The sequence below is a fragment of the Anabrus simplex genome, chromosome 1 (genome assembly GCF_040414725.1).
Source record: "Anabrus simplex isolate iqAnaSimp1 chromosome 1, ASM4041472v1, whole genome shotgun sequence".
NCBI lineage: Eukaryota > Metazoa > Arthropoda > Insecta > Orthoptera > Tettigoniidae > Anabrus > Anabrus simplex.
The window spans coordinates 781,368,632-781,388,253 of NC_090265.1; the positions used below are offsets into that span (position 1 = coordinate 781,368,632).

A 19,622-nucleotide genomic window follows, 5' to 3' on the forward strand; every position below is an offset into this window, starting at 1 on the left:
TCTGGAACGTTTAACTGTGACTCTAAGTTAAGTGATATTAATATTTATTAAAAAGTGTTGATATTTATTTATTTTTATTTATTTATTTATATTTATTAAAGAATCAAAGATCGAATTAAGTACTCAATTTAATTTATCAGTGTAAGATATGAAAACGAGAGAAAAGCAGAAACAGAAATATAAAACCTTTAAATCTAATTTGAAAAGTTTCTAAATGTTGTTTTCAATCATACTCTCCTAGGTACTGTTTCCACTTAAATTTGCTTTTTTCTCTTCCTTTTCATTTTATATTACAACAGGAACTGCATATGTTCCCGTATTGAAATTATAAAAATAATATATTATAAATAATAACAAAGTTATTTATGTACCGCTAACTAAATTTTTGTAGTGTATTGGAGATGCCGAGGTACAGGAATTTTGTCCTACACGAGTTCTTTTACGTGCCAGTAAATTTACCTAGACAAGGCTGACATATTTGAGCACCCTGAAATACTACAGGACTGAGCCGGGATCGAACTTGTTAAGTTAGGCGCTCTACCATCTGAGCTACTCGGTCAGGCATATTATATAAATAAATAAATAATAAACTAATAAGAGTACTTACCATTGTCAACACCCACTTCCTCTGCAACCTTCGACCATAGTTTGAGTTGTATATCTCGAGAATTATAGTGTTTATCTTTCATATTTAAGAGTGGTGTTCTTTCACAAACCATACTTATCAACTTATCTACATCCATGACAAATGCAGTAATGATAAAAATAGTTGCGTATGACGACGACAGACAACCTGATGCTTGCAAGAACCGAGGAGTACAGGCGACTACACGCGGCAAATTCCATTCGATTGGGATCTGTCGCTTGACGCCTGTTGTCGCCTATAATCACTGCTCGAGGTCGCTTGCAGTGGACACGGTTCCGTTACAATCTTCGCTTTGGGATCAGTCGCACTAGTACGCACGTGGTCGCCTGATCTCGTAATCGCGCGTAGTCTCTTCCAGTGGACGAGCAGCCTAAGGGTAGACAATGATTTGAAAAATGATGCACCAGTAGGTAGCATTTTTGATGGACAACCAAGAGGGTGGATTACCACAGAAGGTTTCCTGAAATGGATGCAGACTTTGGTTGAGAGGTGAAATCCTTTAGAACAATATCCTGTTCTGTTGACTAGTCATATAAAAATTTGAACATCATTATGTATGCAAAGAAGAATCATGTCCATATGCTGAGCCTACCACCCTGCACGATACGCAAATTGCAGCCACTTGACAGGGTGATGATGAAGCCTTTCATTACAGATGAGAAAGTATCCAAAAATGAAAATAGGTCTTATGGATATTGATGGACTGCTTTTGCCTGTACAAGGAATCTATCCCTTCACCTATAATATTTTCACAGACCTGGATTTTCAATAATCCTTCTCTGAACCTCCACTAGCTTCTATTGTACAACTTTCTTCTCCACTGCCTCAAAGTTCACTTGTACCCTCAAATTAAGATTTCTCATCAACTTCAAGAAAAGTAGCATCACCAATCGCACAGCCATCCCCACCACTTGAAGTTCAAGAGATCAGGTGCTACTGGAGAAAATCTCACCCCTTGCCAGCACTGCAAAGGAAAAATTAGATACAAGAAAATGACGTCGTGAGCAGAGCAAAGTCTTGACTTCCACTCCATATGAACACCAACTGGAGGAGAAACAAGCTCATTTGTCTGAACAAGAGAAGAGAAAGGGCAAAGTCACCAAAAAAATCTTTAAAAAATGCAACAAGAACCCTTGCATTCACTTAAGACAACGCATGAAATTGTGGAAAAAATTACTGCGTCATTTGCAGAGAGAGCTTCAATGAAGATTGGATTCAGTGTAGTGTTTGTAGAGGCTGGGCTCATGAAAACTGTGCAAATCTTGAAGGAGAAGCATTATTTTACAAGTGTGATATTTGCAGAAAGGCTAAACATTAATTTGCTTGTATTTTGAGTGTGAAAAATCTCTTTTTGTTAAAAAGACAGATCATCCGATACCCCCTCTCCATTTTTCAAACATACGAGAGTGTAATGACCTCATCATTTGTTAATATTGTCCATGTTTTTAACTGTGATTTAATATATTCCGCTGAGTACATTAATATAAGAATGTAGATGCTTATGAAATCCATTACATGAATTTTTCCTATTCCAAAAATAAATTATGCCAAAAAAGTTCTGTCCAATACCTCCCGACATTCCCCCACACCAAATATAATAATAGAAAACTGAAAATGAACAACAGTGAACTACATAGCCTATGCAGTATGTTGCGGGAAGTTCCAATATTTTCTTTCCAAGTTATCCAGGCTACCTGTATACTGTGGGCTATTAAAAAAGTAAACTCGTGTCTTCATCCCGAGGTGGTGCAGCTCTTTTTACAGCCACACCCCTAATGGAGGTGAGCTGCATGTACCATTTTAACCACATACCAGCCCTCCTGCCATTCTTAAATTTCCGACAGTACCGAGAATAGAATCCGGGCCTCTAAGGACAGCAGCTAATGACACTAACCGTTACGCTATGGAACCAGACATATAATCCACTTAGATCTTCATCTTCTGCCACTGTTGATTCCAGGTACTTGAAAGTGTCAGCATTCTTTAACAATGCTCCCAACACCTGAAATCCCTCCATCCCTGCCATCAGACACTCCAGATCCCATGAACTTGGTTTTCTACCTGCTGATTTTTAGATCTCCAACTCCTTCAGTGGATCAGTGGTAGGATGTTGGCCTCTGGATCCCCAGATAGTGGGTTCAAACCCGGTAGAGGTAGTCAGAATTTTGAAGGGCAGGAAGAAGTCGATTCGACACTCCATATCGTACGATGTCGGCATGTAAAAGACCTCTGATGAAATATTTGGTGTTCACTCGACAAAATTCATTAAAACTCAGCCACAGACACCCAAGAGAGATTCAGTTTACTCTGCCACTTAGCAGGCCTAGAGTAAAACAGAATGTCAAAATTGATGAGCAGGCAGCCAGACGACTTTAAGATAAAGTGCCTGCATATGGTAGGTGAGGCCATGTGATGATTATTATTATTATTTTCAGATCTCTGTCTTCAAGAGCCATTCTGCTGTTTTCTAGCTTCTCCTCTACCTCTCCTTTCTTCATACGAAACAAATTATCATCTGCAAACTTCATTCATCTGGCTAACAGGTCTCAGATTCCCACAGATATGTTTATCATATATGTTTATCAGATGTTGCAAATGCAAAGTCCTTGTTTGTGCCATGGACTTTTCATTCGTGTCTTGCACCATCTTGATAGGCTTTTTCTATACTCTTCGTACACCTCCAAGATTCTTGCTGGGACACTCTGTCATATGCCTAGCAGATATAACTCCTTACTCTAGTCGTGGTAGTGTACTTTTCTACCATTTGATGGAGGATGAAAATGGAATCAGTTGACCTTTTTCCAGGCATAAACCAAACTGTTCTTCATTAACTGTTGTTAGGTCTTAGATCTCCCAGTCAGCAGTTTCCCCAAGATCTTCATGATGTGCAATGTCCATAATATCTAATATGAAAAGTCAAGGTGTTAAATGGACAGATATTCCTCGACTAGTTAAAAGAGGTTTTATAGTATGTCAAAATGTCTCATAAATATTAACAGTAACAACATGCATTAACGCTGATCCCCCAAAAATAGTACTTTTTCCAGAAAAATTCAAGATTTCCACAGTGAATTTTTTTTAAACAGGGTGATAAACACTAAGTCAGTGAGTTAGAGACCTGTTTCAATAGTTTCCATTTAATTTCAAATCTCTGAATATGTGACTGCAGAGCAATTGGTAAAATACTTTGAGGAACACAATCTGTTCACATTCATCAGACTTACTTAAATCGTATCTTCATTATCACAGACAGGTAATTGGAGTTGTGCTGGGCTAGGTTGCACCTTCTGAGATCAGGTTGGTGGGTTCAATCCCAGCTCAATGCACAGATGAGACTGCCTTGTGTTTAGATTTACTGACACGTAAAAGAACACTCATGGGACAAAATCCAGCACCTCAACGTTTTCGAAAACCATAAAAGTAGTTAGTGGGATGTAAAACTAGTATCATTGTTATAAAAGAAAGAATGGTAGTAATTTATTTATTTATTTATTATTATTATTCAGTAATTTTTTTCTATAGGGGTTTGTTTTGGATGTCCAATTCTATTTTTAATAACAATGAGATCCCAGGCAATATTAGCAGCAAATTCTGATGTTTACATATGATATTGGTCCACATTAAATATGCCGACACTTAATAAAACGGATCTAAACTGCACGCTGACGCACATGCCACTGCGTAATGCCTCATTTCTTGCTATGGATGCACAGTGAGTTTCTCTCATCGGTTGGCTGGCAGGCGCGCCCAGCTTATCTGCCTCCTGTTGACTCATCACTGCCCCCTCCGTGGCAAAGCAACAAGGACAGCACTTCGCTCACTTTATCTGTGCACGACATGAGATAACAAAGAAAATAAGAATTAAGAAAACTAGTAATTAAAATTAAGAAAATAAGCTCGTACCTTATGACAGGAGATGCATCCACACATTTCTGGCATCGTATTAGGAAACTCCGATTCACACGCATAAGTTCGCTTTCCGTAATTGAGGCTATTTCTTACCGGATATGTTCTTTCATTTCGCCAACCTGTGAGGGTTTCTTGCATACATTTTTTTTAAGCTCCCCCACAAATAAAAGTCACAAACAGTTAAATCCGGGGACTATGACAGCGATAAACCAGTACTAATAACGGGATCTTCAAAAACTTCCTCAATTAAGTTTAATGTGTCATTGACTGTATGCGCCATGGCAGAATCTTGCTGAAATATCCATTTCGACAGTCAGTGTCAGTCAGTTCGTCAAGAAATGGTTCGAATATATTGCCCCTGTATCTTTTTTGCATTAATTGTGCCCTGAAAAAAGATAGGTCCTATATCCATTCACTGCTCACCATATTCTGATCCGTTCATCATGTAGGGGAATTTTGTATGTGCTATGGTGGTTTTCTGTACTCCAATATCTGTTATTCTATGTCGAAACATACCCGTGTACATGGAACTTTCATCAGAGAAAAATATTAAGCAAGGATCAATTGAGGAGCTAGATGCAATAACAGCGTAAGTCTACTTACGCTGTTATTGCATAAATACCGTTTTTGGATTTCTCGGTCCCTTCACTACAACCTAGTCCAGGTCTTAGTTCGCTAGGGTGCCGATAAAGGTCAGGAGCTCACTAAAACCAGTACCATGTGCTACGCTGTTATTGCATGAAGCATGCTTCATGAGCGACACGTTCAGTTGCTGCCAGTTCTTTGGCTAGAGAAGATGTCAACGAGCACAAGAGAAGGTTTTGTGGCTAGTGCAGACAAAAGGGTTGATGTTCTTTACTAATGAAATACTTAAAACCTGAAAATTTTGAGTGGTGTGTGCAAGTCATGTGTGCGTAATGGTTCCCTACAGTCTGCTAATGCAGCATGTGAAAGGTGAATCATCTTGATTTTGGTCAATGATGCGGTATTTAAGTATTTTAAACAAGTAAGACATACAATGTCTAAATCCTAATTATAAACTTTGTGATATGTTTTTGGTTTCTTTTCATTTTTTAAGTTTAGAGAATCACTTTTTAAATGAAAATAGGAATAAAAGTTGTTCAGAAAGCAATGTTTCTAATTTTGTAACATTTCAAATATTTGTTGGGGAAGGTGGGGAATTACCGTAGCCTAATACTATAGTTGGGGAGAACACTGTAACAAACCTCTCTCGGCCCTTTGCTCAATAAAGAACAAAAAAGGTGAATATTATATAACGAATAAACTTATTTTTTACCTCTCTTAGTTGACAATTATTTTTATGAATTTGTTCTTAATTTGAGTAAGTTTAGAAATTTTTGAGAACTGAGGTGTGATAAACTGCCACTTTTGTTCCTCTATAGTGGGTGATCATGCTTTTCTATCTCCCTGATCAATACTGGTGTATGGCAAAATATAATATTCCTGCTCTTCATGCAATAACAGCGTATAAAAGGAAATTTTAAATAACTCTGTCTTTCTTATATGCTAACAGATCAATAAAATTCTTTGGGAAATACATTTCCTGGCTGTTTCAAACGTCTTTTAATGAAATTCAGGTTGATTCCTAATATTACCTTTAACTCAGAACATTTATAAACTTCAAGCTTCTGTTTCTCAAAATAACGTAAATCTACTTACGCTGTTATTGCATCCAACTCCTCAATTGTTTATCACAAACATTTTGCAACATCCACTTACAAAAACATACCCGCTTATCATGATCATGTGGATGCAGTTTGTGTACTACAGTTACCTTGTAGGGTTTAAATTGTAACATTTTCGTAGCCTGCCATGCTGAGCTCTTCGAAACTACTCCGGATCCTTGTCCAAGTCGTCTTAGGGATTTTGTAGGTGCATGTTCTAATCTTTGTGTTATTTAATTTACTTTTTCATCGTTAAGTACCCGGTTTTTAACTATTCGCTTCTTATCGAGTAAAGAACCAGTTCCCTCTCAACTTGTTTACGAGTTTCTGCAGTCTCTCTATGTGGAAATTGTGTTACAAATCGTCTAACGACTTCCCTGCAAGACTCTGTTTTCACATAATTATCATACACAAACACCCCTTCCTCTAGCGTATACAATGTGGAGGCATTATGAAAATTATACCCCGAAGTAACACTTCACAACTCTAGAACAGTTGGAGCGACAGATCAACACTTAATGCACATTCTAAGCACAGACCTGAACTGCGAAGTGCGGGCATTCCCGTACTGTCACTGTGCTGTGTAACTGGAAATGATGAGTCAATGGGAGGCAGATAACCGATGAGAGAAAGGGGGTGGCAGTAATTTTTGTTTTAAGAGGAAGTACAACTAAGTAATCATCCACTGAACAAATTAAATGAAAATAAATTTAAAATAATACAAAATGATTTATTCAACTTAGGAATTTTGAAATGAAGTACAAAATAAAGCAAAAAAAGTATTGTTTTAAGCCCAAAAGTTCACTAACGAATCAAAAGGGAACATGAGGTCCCCGAGTAACAGAACACTTGCAATTTACATACCCTTGAATAATCCACTGTCGCACATAAAGCAGATGACAAGATCAGCAGTAGTTGGCTAATGTGCATTCGTGTGTTTCCTGCAGGCCAAGGCTCCGCCTTAGGCCAGAGAGATTGGCGCACTCTGTGAGGATGTGGGCCACGGTGAAGTCGGCACCACAAGAACACACTAGAGGGGTTTTACTCATTAGGAGATAAGAGTGCATAGATCGTCCGTGACCTATGCTCAGCCTACACAATACCATGGCCTCTCTCCGCGAAGGCTGTAAAGAGAACCACCACATGGTAGCTGTCTTCTTAATTGCTCTCAGCTTGTTGGGAGTTCGGATAGCTAGCCACTCCGATTTCCAGGACACCAAGATAGTTTGATGTAGCTGAGAACAAATATCTTTAGCAGGTACATTCATAGGCCTTGGAGGTAAAAGTAAACTCACTGTACATACTCTCTCTCTCTCTATGTGTGTGTCAATTTATCACCATTGGTTTGTTTACAGCAAATATGCCAAGAGAAGCAAGGCATAAGGGGCTAGATATTGTTTAAGGGCGTGTATTAAATTTATAATAATAAAAATCCAGTATTGTGCCCCTGGTAACATCATGAGCGAGTGCTGCACTGGTCAAGCAGGATGATAATCTCATGTTGTTAGTGCCTTACTCACTTACTTAGACTATATTGCCAATTGGTACTTTTCTTTATTGGTCTCCGCATGTCCTGGCTAGTGACACATCTCATTGGTCTAACATGTCAGGGTTGCTTAGCAGAGAGTACTGTATCTCAAAGGGAGTGTGGAACTTCATGTCCGACCATCTAATTGTTTAGTAGTTTTGTGTTCCCTGGTTGCTAACAAAATCTATCATCATTGAAATGATGCCATATTGAATTAGTTTTAGCCAATTGCAGCATTCGTTCAACCAGCTACTTTCAAAATTGTCTATTATTTTATGATATTTTGCAATAAGAATAAAGCTGAGATGGGCTGAACGAAAGTGAGGATGGACAACTGCATCACTGCACTGCTGATGGACTGTTTTTCTCTATGTTTGCTTTCAACATTATAATTAATTTGTTGTTACTTGCATAGTTGCCAATTTACTTGAATATAATTGTGTAGCTTTTACAGAGCATAAATTTATACTGATACAGAAGTGTATACCCCCCGGCATGTATGATCTTTTGAGATGTATACAGTTTTATTACTAGAGAGTAAGCTTGTTTAGTTTAAATGAAAAACATCTGTATATATTAAAGTATTATGAAAAAGGCTTGTTGTTTAAAGCCAAACATTTCAAACATACTTACTAAGGATAGATAGATGCTATTGGCTTTACGTCGCACCGACACAGATAGGTCTTATGGTGACGATGGGACAGGAAAGGGCTAGGAGTGGGAAGGAAGCGGCCGTGGCCTTAATTAAGGTACAGCTCCAGCATTTGCCTGGTGTGAAAATGGGAAACCACGGAAAACCATCTTCAGGGCTGCCGACAGTGGGGTTCGAACCCACTATCTCCCGAATACTGGATACTGGCCACACTTAAGCGACTGCAGCTATCGAGCTCGGTACTTATTAAGGCAGGCAGGTTAGAGCTCAGCAGCAATGACAATAAACACTTCTTTCTCCTATCTCCTCCATATCATATGAGGTGAGAGTCGACTTCCTAAACTATTTGTTGCAATATGGTGGACAAAACTGAAGTTCTATAATTTACCAGCGATGGTTAGTTCACACTTTGCTCATTTAGGATTGTTTATTGTACTACAGTTGGTAATTCCTAAAAGCAGGAATATTAGGGAGTACCATATGACTACATCCATCTGGCTTATTGTTCCTGGTTTCCTTGAAAGCGAGTTTATATCCATCACACACTTGCTGACTTCTCCAGAGAGCCCTGTTAGCCGCCATCTATTTCAGGATTCCTGTAAGGCCTTCACAGCTACTGTAGCAGTCTCAGGGCACACACGGTCCCCACTGTACTTCACCCCCACAGGCTATTCCCTACTTTATGATGTAGCCCATCTCCCATGGCATGTGGGATACATCTTTGCTCTTCATTGTAGTAATGGACGAGCTAATGACAAAAGTGGCAAGGAAACTTGGGGAAGGAAAAATGAAAGTGATGATGTTTGCAGATGACCTATAAGTCTGGGGAAGAAAGGACGAGGATATCCATGAACAATTATTGTCGTGGCCACCAAATTTCGCAGCTCAAAGAAATTTACGCTATAAATTGAGGATAATTATGTCCACCTTTTCAATACAAATACAATGTGACGTCATTAACACATCACGAATTTATTTGAAACGTAATAAATCACATTGTATTTGTATTGAAAAGGTGGACATAATTATCCTCAATTTATAGTGTAAATCTAGATTCAATACGGACCAAAATGAAGTTCTTAACTTTAAATAGGTCAAAGAAATTACGCAGTTGCAAAGGCTGTGTAGCAACCTGCAAAGAAATGCCTAAATGAATACATCATTTCTCAGTGCAAGGCAGTTTGTTCTCTCCCAAGCTCCTGATGTTACATCCTACAATGTTGCAAAACAAATTATAGCCTACTACAAGCATTAGGAAATACTTCAGCACTATAACTATTTTCCACATAAATCAATTAAAATAATTATTATGAATAAAAACCTAAACAAGTGAATTTAAATCCATAAAATCATGTATTGAAATTTTAAGTAAGCAGCCACGTTTATGTTTCTTCAGTCAATGAAATGTTGTTTGTGGGAAAAATGTAAGAAATAGTCCAACTTATTTTTTAAACCTGAAACATGTTTCCATGGGTCTTTTGGTTTTCCTGGAAAATGGCCCAGAAAGTGGCCATATAAATGTCTCATCTGAGGTCGCGCACACTAATGCAGGATACAGGACACGGTAAGTACTTTCAGATTACGTATTAATCTGTATCAGTTTTATTAAAATAACTTTGTTTATGGTTTACAATATCTTTAAATATTTGAATACCATATACTGGACTGCATAATATAGAAAATAACTATTTTAAATAGTACGTGGACCTGGAACGGTGCTTCAACTAGACAGTGCTGCCAATCCGTGCTCAGAGGTAGAGACTCTCAACTAGATCTCGCTTCGCCATTCCCATATCTAACAACACTGCAGCTTTCCTCACCCGCTTAATTCAGTGGCCGCAGAGTTTAAGTGTATGGGAAGATGAGGTGGAACAATATGAAATGAAAATTAATGCCAAAAAGAGAGAGATAGTGATCACAACTATAAAGAAGGAGACACCTATGAGAGGGATAATGCTTGTAAGTGAACAGCTTAAGAAGGTAGAGAGATCAAGTACCAGGGTAGTATCACAGAGGAAAGTGGAAGAAATTATAAGGAAATAATCGAGCGTGGAAGACAAGCAGGAACATTCCTGAAAAGTGTCAGAAGCCTGCTTTGGAGCAAAGATGTCCCTCAGAGAAACAAAAAAAGTGATATACAGGACATACTATATACCTATTCTGATGATGATTGCCATTTAAAGGGGCCTTATATCTAGGTCATCGGCTCCTAATGGTACGAAATGAGATGAAATATAATTACAATTTAAAACTCCAAAATCATCCATTGACCAGAATTCAAAACGTGATGATGAAGAATAAATGGATGAATATGAATTTAAAACAATCAGTGGATACGACCTGCAATGCCCCACCTTCCCAGAAACAATCTTAAAACAATAGTATTACTGACCAAGGGACTGCTTCTAAAGCACAATCCTGAATCAATGATGCTTGTGATCTAAGGGGGCCCAAAATCCAGGTCTACGGCCCCTCATAATGCTACTTATCACTAGTAAAGTAGAACCAAGGTATTTGTCATCTTGCAGTAGTAATCACAAGCAGTGTAGACGCACGGTGTTTCACAGATTATGGTACTACTCACCAGTATTGTACGTCGCACAGGTAACGCAGACCTAAGGTGCTTCTCACATAATGGTGCCACACATAGGCAATGCAAGCACATGGTGTTCCTCACATAGGTGTACTAATCATGGGCGTCGGTATTCCCATGGTGTTCCTCACGTAATGGGCACTAATCACAGGCAACGCAGACCCACGGTGCAGCTCATATACTGTAGTGGTACTAATCACAGACAACGCCCAGACCCATAGTGTTTCTCACATAATGGTACTGATCACAGGCAACGTAAACACCTGTTCTGCATATAGTGGTACTAAATCACAAGTAGTTTCATGGTTCTAATACAATCATCCCTTGGTCGCCTCTTACGACAGGCAGGGGATACCTTGGATGTATTCTTCGTCTGCGTCCCCCACCCACACGGGTGTATATATATATATATATATACCTATTCTGATGTATGAAGCAGAAACTTTGGTAATGAGGCAGAGAGCTGTGACTGGGATACAGGCAAATAAAATTAAATTTCTGAGAAGGAGGATAAGAGTGACAGGAATGGATAAGAGGAGAAATGAGAAGGTTAGAGATATAGTAAAATAAGAACCACTACAGAATAGGATAGAGGCATCTAGACTTACATGGTATGGACACATGAAGAGAATGACTGAGGAATGGATACCAAGGATACACGAAATGGAGATAAAAGGAAAACGACCAAGAGGAAGACCAAGAGACAGGTGGATAAAAGGAGTGGAAGAGTGTGTACAGAGAACAGGAAAAGACTGGGCAAGAGTGACAAGAGAAAAGTGGCGGGAGGACAAGAGGAGGTGGAGAGGCTTATGATCAACAGACCTGGCCAACAGCTGGAGTGTGAAAACAGGTATATATATCTCTTTTTTTTTCAAGTTGCTTTACATTGCACCAACAGACATAGGTCTTATGGCGACGATATGCTAGGAAAGTCCCAGGAGTGGGATGGCAGTGGCCATGGCCTTAATTAAGGTACAGCCCCAGCATTTTCCTGGTGTGAAAATGGGAGAATCACGGAAAACCATCTCAGGGCGACTGACAGTGGGGTTTGAAACCACTATCTCTCGGGCGCAAGCTCACAGCTGCGGGCCCCTAACTGCATGGCCAACTCTCCCACTAGGTATATATTTTCAAAGGTGGAAAGGAATAGTAAAGGCCAACTCTACAGGATGTATAAAAACTCAACAGGAACATTTCAGAAATGAATAGAGAGAGGTAAAAAAGGGTGTGACAATGTGAGTCTGGAAATGTATAATTACAGATTTGTCCAAGCAAGTAGGCCTATTTACCGAGTGCATGCCGACATGTCCTGACTGGCACAATAAATTGAGAGACACCAGGAATCGTGTTGCGAATAAATTTTGTGCGGGCCTGACCTACCTCTAGCCCCCCCTGATTCTCTGTACTTTCCAATTCTTGACGATTACTTGCTGGGACCCTTTGTTCTTTCTTCCAGACAGACTTCCTGCACAGAACTATACAGATTTCTTGTGTTCTACGTTGCCCATCCTGTCAACACTTGTATTTCATGCCATGGCGGCTCAGAACATACTGCTTAGACGAGCTGCTCATCTCCTTAATTCGATGTCTTCCCAGTCCAAAGTTTGCAACACTCTCATAACACTAGTCTCTTCATTTATTCATTAATTCATTATTTATTTACCATTTACATCATAACTAAACCAAACCCCATGGCACAACAGCCCCAAATGGCCTTGGCATACGAAGCAACCGCTGCCCAGCCTGAAGGCCTGAAAATTATGAGGTATTGTGTGGTCAGCATGATGAATCTTCTCAGCCATTATTCTTGCCTTTCTAGACCGGGGTCACCATCTCACTGTCAAATAGCTCCTCAATTGTAATCACACAGCCCTCAGATCCAGGTAAAAAATTCCTGACCTGGCCAGGAATTGAACCCATGGCCTCCAGCTAAGAGGCAAACATGCTACCCCTTCACTGCGGAGCCGGCTTACATCCTTACTACAACCTCTAAATACCCTCATAAGTATATGAAGAGATCTGTAACTTTTATTTACAACCTCGTTAATATGATCACCCCAATGAAGATCTTTCCTTATAGTAATGCCTAGGTACTTACAGTGATCTCCATGAAACACTTTTACTCCATCAACACAGTAATTAAAACAAAGAGGAATTTTTCCCTTGGTGAAACTTATAACCTTGGGGCCGATGACCTTTTATGTTAGGCACCTTTAAATAACAAGCAACAACAACAATAAACTTACAACCTGACTTTTCATCCTATTTACTATCAAACAATTGTCTGCTGTCAATCTCACAACACAATGTCTTTTTGCTGTTGCTCACAATCCTGTAACTTAAGTCGATGATATTTATTACTCTACACAATATATTCCCAACAGATGGAAGTAATATAGGCTATGGGAAATCTGTGCAATGGAGAAGATCTTGTTGAATGCATGAAGCCCACAGAAAATGAAGAACAACAATCTGGTCAAACTATATCAAGATCCGAGTTTCATAAAGCTGCAAATGAATTAAAGAAAAAGAAGGCTACAGAATTAGATGGCATTCCAACTGAGCTAATCATCAGTGCTGGTAACAACACTGTGGATTCACTTTATGACTTAGGCTATTTTATAGTTGATGAAATGTATGTAACAGGAATTATCCCTGGTGACTTTAAAGAGAACATAGGCCTAATCATCCCAATTCCAAGGGGATGTGGGGGTTATCTCTTGTGTAAGCTTTCGAGCACTCAGTCTTGTTTCCTGTTTCTAAGATATTTGCCAAAATCTGTTCATAATAGAAAAAGAAGTGTATTAATTTACCAACAATCATTCGACAAAAGAGATTGTGACTTCATTCAGGTGTATAAATTATATGAATTTAAATATCGCTGTTGGTCAAGATAGGTAACCAGTGGCAACCACCAGTTTCAGAGTTTTACCTGACCAACTCACCAAGCTAAATTCTCACTAGTTAATCTATGCACGCTCAAATGTCTTCCCATCCAGACTGTCCGGGTTTGACTACCAGGTCTACAATTAGATCATGACTGGTTAAAGGGGTAGAATAGAGTAATTTATAATTAATTGGCTACAGGAAAAAAGCGAGATGATTTCTGAAGTTTTCAATTCAAATGCTGGTCAAATACTTCTTCCTAGCACCAATTAATTACAAATTCAGGCATCAAAGCAACAAGTAAATGGGCGGACTTTATACGGCCCAAATACACAGAGCTTTTCTGAAGCACCAATCAAATCACCGCAAGTGTGCCGCAATCCTCTAATACTAGCTATGGAAATTCATTTCATAACCTGACTTTTTTTTTTAAAGGTTAAGAAACAACAAATCTTACATCTTGGGACCGAGAGTCCTTCTTGGTGTATTTACTCCGGTGTGATTGTAAGGTGCAAGGTACCAAGGCATATTTGTAGATATCACACGTTAAGACGCGTTGACATAAAAATTTCGATTGTAAACTAGATGACCATCTCGTAATACTCCTATACTGTTTCGAACCAAATTCCAAGTGCTTTATAGTTCTTAGAAAAACATGCAATCCCTTGTTCAACATCTTCACAAATGCTCTCAAGGTTCACCAAAGATAAGGTTCACTCCTTGGGTTCACTTTACAGTATGTCCAAGGATCGAGTATGTCATATACAAACATACTGTACTACACATACATAAAAAAAACCTTCCCGCTTTCACGATTAATCGAGTTAATCGGGAACGAATAAATGAAAACGGGATTGGTCAAAGTTAACTTGCAGGGATTATTTCAAATTTTATTTCTTGTTCTCCCTGTAATAACGAAATTCGAAAGAAAAAAAAGGTCTCATAAGCGAAGCGAAAATTAACCAAATATAGTAGAGACATTCAGTATTTGAATTAACGTCCGTCGAGACGGTCGGCGAGACTGGTCGAGACATTGAGACGAAAATCGAGTCGATGGAAACCAGCGAACAAGCTGGGAAGCGTTTTATCCCTCTACATCAGCTCTATAAATATTCCGTGGTGAGAACAGCTTGAGGAGAACAGCAGCTTATTGCTGTTTGCTTTTCGACATGTGCTTGGACATGTGCGGACATGTGGTCCGACTTGTCAGAAGCAGTCAGAAGAGGCGATGGCGGGCGATGGTTGTGAACTTGTGTGATACTCAAGCTGTGACTGGACCGGTTTAACTGAAGGTATAATTATCGGCGTACCGCTGTGAATATGATCTGATAAAACATGATTTGCGAGTGTTGTTTTTCTGAAATGTATTATTAATTATAGACACATTGTGATAGGTCGCAGTATACCATATAGTTCATTGCATGTGAGAAGGCGCTTGTTTGAGACGTTTTTGAGTGATCACAGCGAATTTTTAGTAACAGTTTGACAGTACACTCTGAACTGACAATGGATGTTGATTTATTAAGGCCTGGCACTGTGCCAATCTCGCCTGACACAGTCTTGTGGTTTGAATTTTTGCTTGATCCTAGTCGTCTTGAAAATCACTTGAAGAATAACAAGACAGGTAAATAATTAGTTATTCAGTAGTATTGTTTTCCTATCGAATGCTACAGTTTTGTTCGCCTTTATTGTCAATGGTGTATTCTGATTTTTGATATATATACCTGTTGTTTCAGATCCATCACCATTAGATTTAATCGTGAGCTTTCTTGGTGTCTGTCCTGAAAAGAAGGATAGTGAGGAAGTGGAGTCGACTGATAGCCATAATAATGCTGACATCTCCAAAAAGAGAAGTCTGAGGCATTTAGCACTTAAAATTTTAGCACTAAAAGTGGCAGCCTATTTGAAGTGGGATCTTTCTGTTATTGAAAGCAAGTGAGTGCAGAATAATCCTTTGAAATAGTTTTATCTTTATTACATTTGTCTATACCATTTCGTACCATTTCCTAGTGAGCTACGAGACATGTTTATTTATTCAACATGTTTCTGACAGAGGCATAAGTTCAGTTGGTTATTGCAGCATTTTTTCAAGTGGAATCACTTGTTTATAGAGTACTTTCTATAATGATATTGGAAACTCCTCCATTATAAGTTAACCTATTGTTTATAACTTATTAGTTATGTTTCTCTCTTGCATTTTTATCGTGTTGGCACATGGATGTTATGTATTGCATGGAGTGCTGTAAGATGTCCCAGATTCTGGCGATATTTCCTGTGTGAGCCATAGATTGCCAGGATGGAGACAGTAACAACACTGCTCTGACAATTACCTCGCTGGTCTCTGCTGCTGCTTGCTAACTCGCTTGCCTCACTGCAGCTTACTTCCTTGAAGTCAGGATAGTACTCTTAGGGTTGCATCCTTGCCTTCCCAAATCAGCAAAGAAAGTGGCAGTTTCTATTCTTTCTTTCTTTCTTTCTTTCTTTCTGTCTTTCTTTCTTTCTTTCCCCTTCTTTTCCTGGCTTTAACTTAGGCTATATGTAGCTGCAGTGTGAGCACTCCCAAGTAAGCTATCATAACTAGATGATGGCTTCCATTCTTTTTTTTTAAAAAAGTGGCAGTTGATCCAAATAGAGAGAAAGAGAAAATAAATTTGGTTGAAGCAGACTCAGATTCATTACAAGAAAAACACACACGTGATAATTGGCTTGTTATAAAATCTGTTTTGGCCAGATATTGTAACATCACCACGTAGAACTAGATATTTTGGAATAGTTGTGTAATACTTCTCCTTAAAAGAATCATCACCACACTATAGTTCCGTTTCTGTGAGTTTCGACTTGACAGTTAACCGGAGGTCAGATATTGGTGCCAAATTGTTAATAGAATATACAGGTGATTCACAACACACAACACAAGCAAATACTCAAATATAAGTCCAGAATCAATTATTCTTTGTAGTATCATGCATAACTCGCATAAGATTAACAATAACACATAACATGTTTAGAATAAGGCTATAAGATTAAAATAGATCAATGCTCGAACAGATAAAACGCTATAAAATGAAATTAAATTTCTACTCACCATCTAGAAGAGCTCACATTGCTAATCGATTCAGTTTCTCAAGGAGGGAAAAATCCTACAGAGGGAATACACCACTCATTTCTGAATCAGTATCGGCATTGTCATTGTCTGTTGAGGCTTCACTCTTGCTTGACTGTAAGGAGATAATGTCTTCAACATAATTGTCCGTGATACTTTCCCTCTCCCAAGCTTCACTTATCTCGGATTGTGTCTCACAGCCTTGCTCCAGTCTTCTGAATTTACACGGCCTATGGCTTGCCCAAGAAGTCTTTGAACTTCCAAAGCTGTGAAGAGTTGGTTATTGGTAGCTACATATTCCTTCACTTGGGCCCAAATCAATTCTGTGGTGTTAAAATGGCAATGGTATGGTGGAAGGCAAACAACTTTATCCCCATGCCTCCTGGCTATTTCATCCACCATGAAAACTGGGTGGGGCCTACTAGGGCTTGTTTTGTTTCATAAGATGCAGGAGATCCCCCTCCCCCCCACTTCTTCGTGTCATTACGAACTAAAATATTGTGCTCCTTAAACCGCTCAATCAACTTATTTCTGGCTGCCATTGTTGGTGCTTTGACAAGAATGTCTGAGTGAACTGCCAGAGACTGTGAAAAGAACTGAACACAATATAAAGCACAGCTGATAGCATGTGGTTATAGTAAACAACAGATCGACCACACTGGTAACCGGAACTAGCGTCTAATACACTCTGTTGGAGCGATCGGTTGCCTATGATTGGCTGTTTGTTAATTCACTTAGCCTCCGCCATAAGGCAGCACTCAAATGTCAAGTCGAAACTCATAAGAACTGAACTATAAATGCTTGATTATTCTCAACAGCAGGCAGCAGGTAGGGAATCTTTTTGGAAGCAGTCCTACCCAGGGAGTGGCGCCCCTACCTATGTGAATCCCAGAGCACACTGGCACAGTGTGTAAGATCTGGTAAGGGTCCCAGCTCAGGGTTACGACTGAAGACCTCAATGACTTCTACAGCGGAGAAGGTGGACTTCGGTACGGTGGCAATGGCGAAAGAGGCAGCCCTGTATTCAGGTATTAATGAGTATAACCTCCTGCCTTGTAGGTTGAGGTGACTAGACATCAAAGGCTGAGGGAGAAAACCCTGAAAGAAAATCTGTCTGTGTTAGGCTCAGCTGGTCAACGGAGGGATTACTGAAGAAGTTGCTTTCAAGAATAATATGAACCTCGAATGTAGGAATTCACGACAACGATATCAGTTTGGTGTGAATGACGGTTTATAGCCCGATGTTACACCAGCTACCCAAACCAAACAAAGACAAAGTATCAGAGTGGGAACATTAAATATCCTGACATTGACAAACAAAACTGAAGAGCTGGTCGACGTCATGGAAAGGAGGAAACTTCTGATCATGGGCCTGAGTGAAACATTGTGGAAGAAAACTGGGAAAATGAATATCAGATTGGACTATAGACTCTACTGGTCTGGAAATGAAGTAGTCTAAGAATGGAGTAGGATTTTTAATACATAAAGACATAGATGCTTGTAGTGAAATTGAATTTGTTAGTGAAAGGATAATTAAGTTATCTGTGAACTTAGGAGGGGAAGAAAGTACAAGGTGATCCAAGTTTATGCTCCACAGGTAGGATGCTCAAAAGAGGAAAAGGCCAACTTCCTTAATAACTTGGAAGAACACACTGAGTATGACAATCTAATTGTAATGGATGATTTTAATTCACAATTTTGCTCACAACGAACAGGATATGAATCCAGAATGGGCCCTCATGGAATGGGAAACAGAAATGAAGAGGGAGAATATATGCTAGATCTATGCATGAGAAACAACCTGATAGTGAGTAACACTTGGTTAGAGAAAAAGGACTCCCATAAAATTACAAGATATAGCTGGGATGATAAAATAGGTACAGTAATAGATTATATTCTGATAGATCAAAATGTATGGAAAAATGTCAGTGATGTCAGGGTCATTCCAAGTGAAGACCTTGGTGGAGACCATAGACTGTTGGTTGCAGTTATTGCAGAGAAAAGACGTCCCAAAGTCTGTAACAAGAGTCCCAAAAATAAAAACTTGGCGACTAACCGAGCCAAGTGTAAAGGAGGAATTCAGGGAAGGTGTCCGCAGGTTGTTGCCAAGAGAAGAACTGAAATTGGTAGATGAAGAATGGGATACTCTAAAGAAGGTTGTGGTTGGTACAGCAGAAAAAGTATGTGGACGACAGATTCAAATAAGAAAACCTAAAGAAACTGCCTGGTGGAATTATGGTATTAAAAAAGGCTATCAATGACAGAAACCATGCAAGAAGATCCTTACATCAAGCAAGAACACAGGGAAATCAACATGAAATAGAGGAGAAACTGTCACTTTACAGAAAGAAAAAATTACAGGTCAAACAGTCGGTTGTAGATGAAAAGCAGACATGCAAGGAAGATCTGGCTACCAAAATAAAGCAGGATGGAAATAAAAAACTGTTATGCAGTATTGTTAAGATTAGAACAACTCAAGATAAATCTATCCAATATGTAGAACTTCCTAATGGTGAGGTGACTAGGGATAACACCAAAATATTACAGGAGTTCCAAAGGCACTTTGAAACTTTGCTGAACTGTTATGAAAATGTCACTCCATTAGACGACGAACCTTATG

General features: G+C 39.1%; 2 protein-coding genes across 8 annotated transcripts in view; one reads left to right on the plus strand and one right to left on the minus strand.

Annotated features, from left to right (window-relative positions):
• LOC136873410 (mitochondrial transcription rescue factor 1) overlaps window positions 1–14,636 on the minus strand; it is a 155,657-nt gene extending 141,021 nt beyond the window's left edge. For all 7 annotated transcript variants that reach the window (XR_011017555.1, XR_011017554.1, XM_067146700.2 and 4 more), the window contains exon 1: window positions 14,357–14,636. Coding sequence is in view for 5 of the 7 variants with exons in the window: in XM_067146700.2 (XP_067002801.2) it covers window positions 14,357–14,575 (219 nt within the window). In the remaining 2 variants the exon portion in view is untranslated. The remainder of the gene's footprint in view (window positions 1–14,356) is intronic.
• A 503-nt stretch (window positions 14,637–15,139) lies between these two features.
• Window positions 15,140–19,622, plus strand: part of IntS8 (integrator complex subunit 8) — a 275,398-nt gene continuing 270,915 nt past the window's right edge. The window contains exons 1-2 of the mRNA XM_067136226.2: window positions 15,140–15,523; window positions 15,636–15,834. Coding sequence (XP_066992327.2) covers window positions 15,406–15,523; window positions 15,636–15,834 — 317 coding nt within the window. The 5' untranslated portion in view covers window positions 15,140–15,405. The remainder of the gene's footprint in view (window positions 15,524–15,635; window positions 15,835–19,622) is intronic.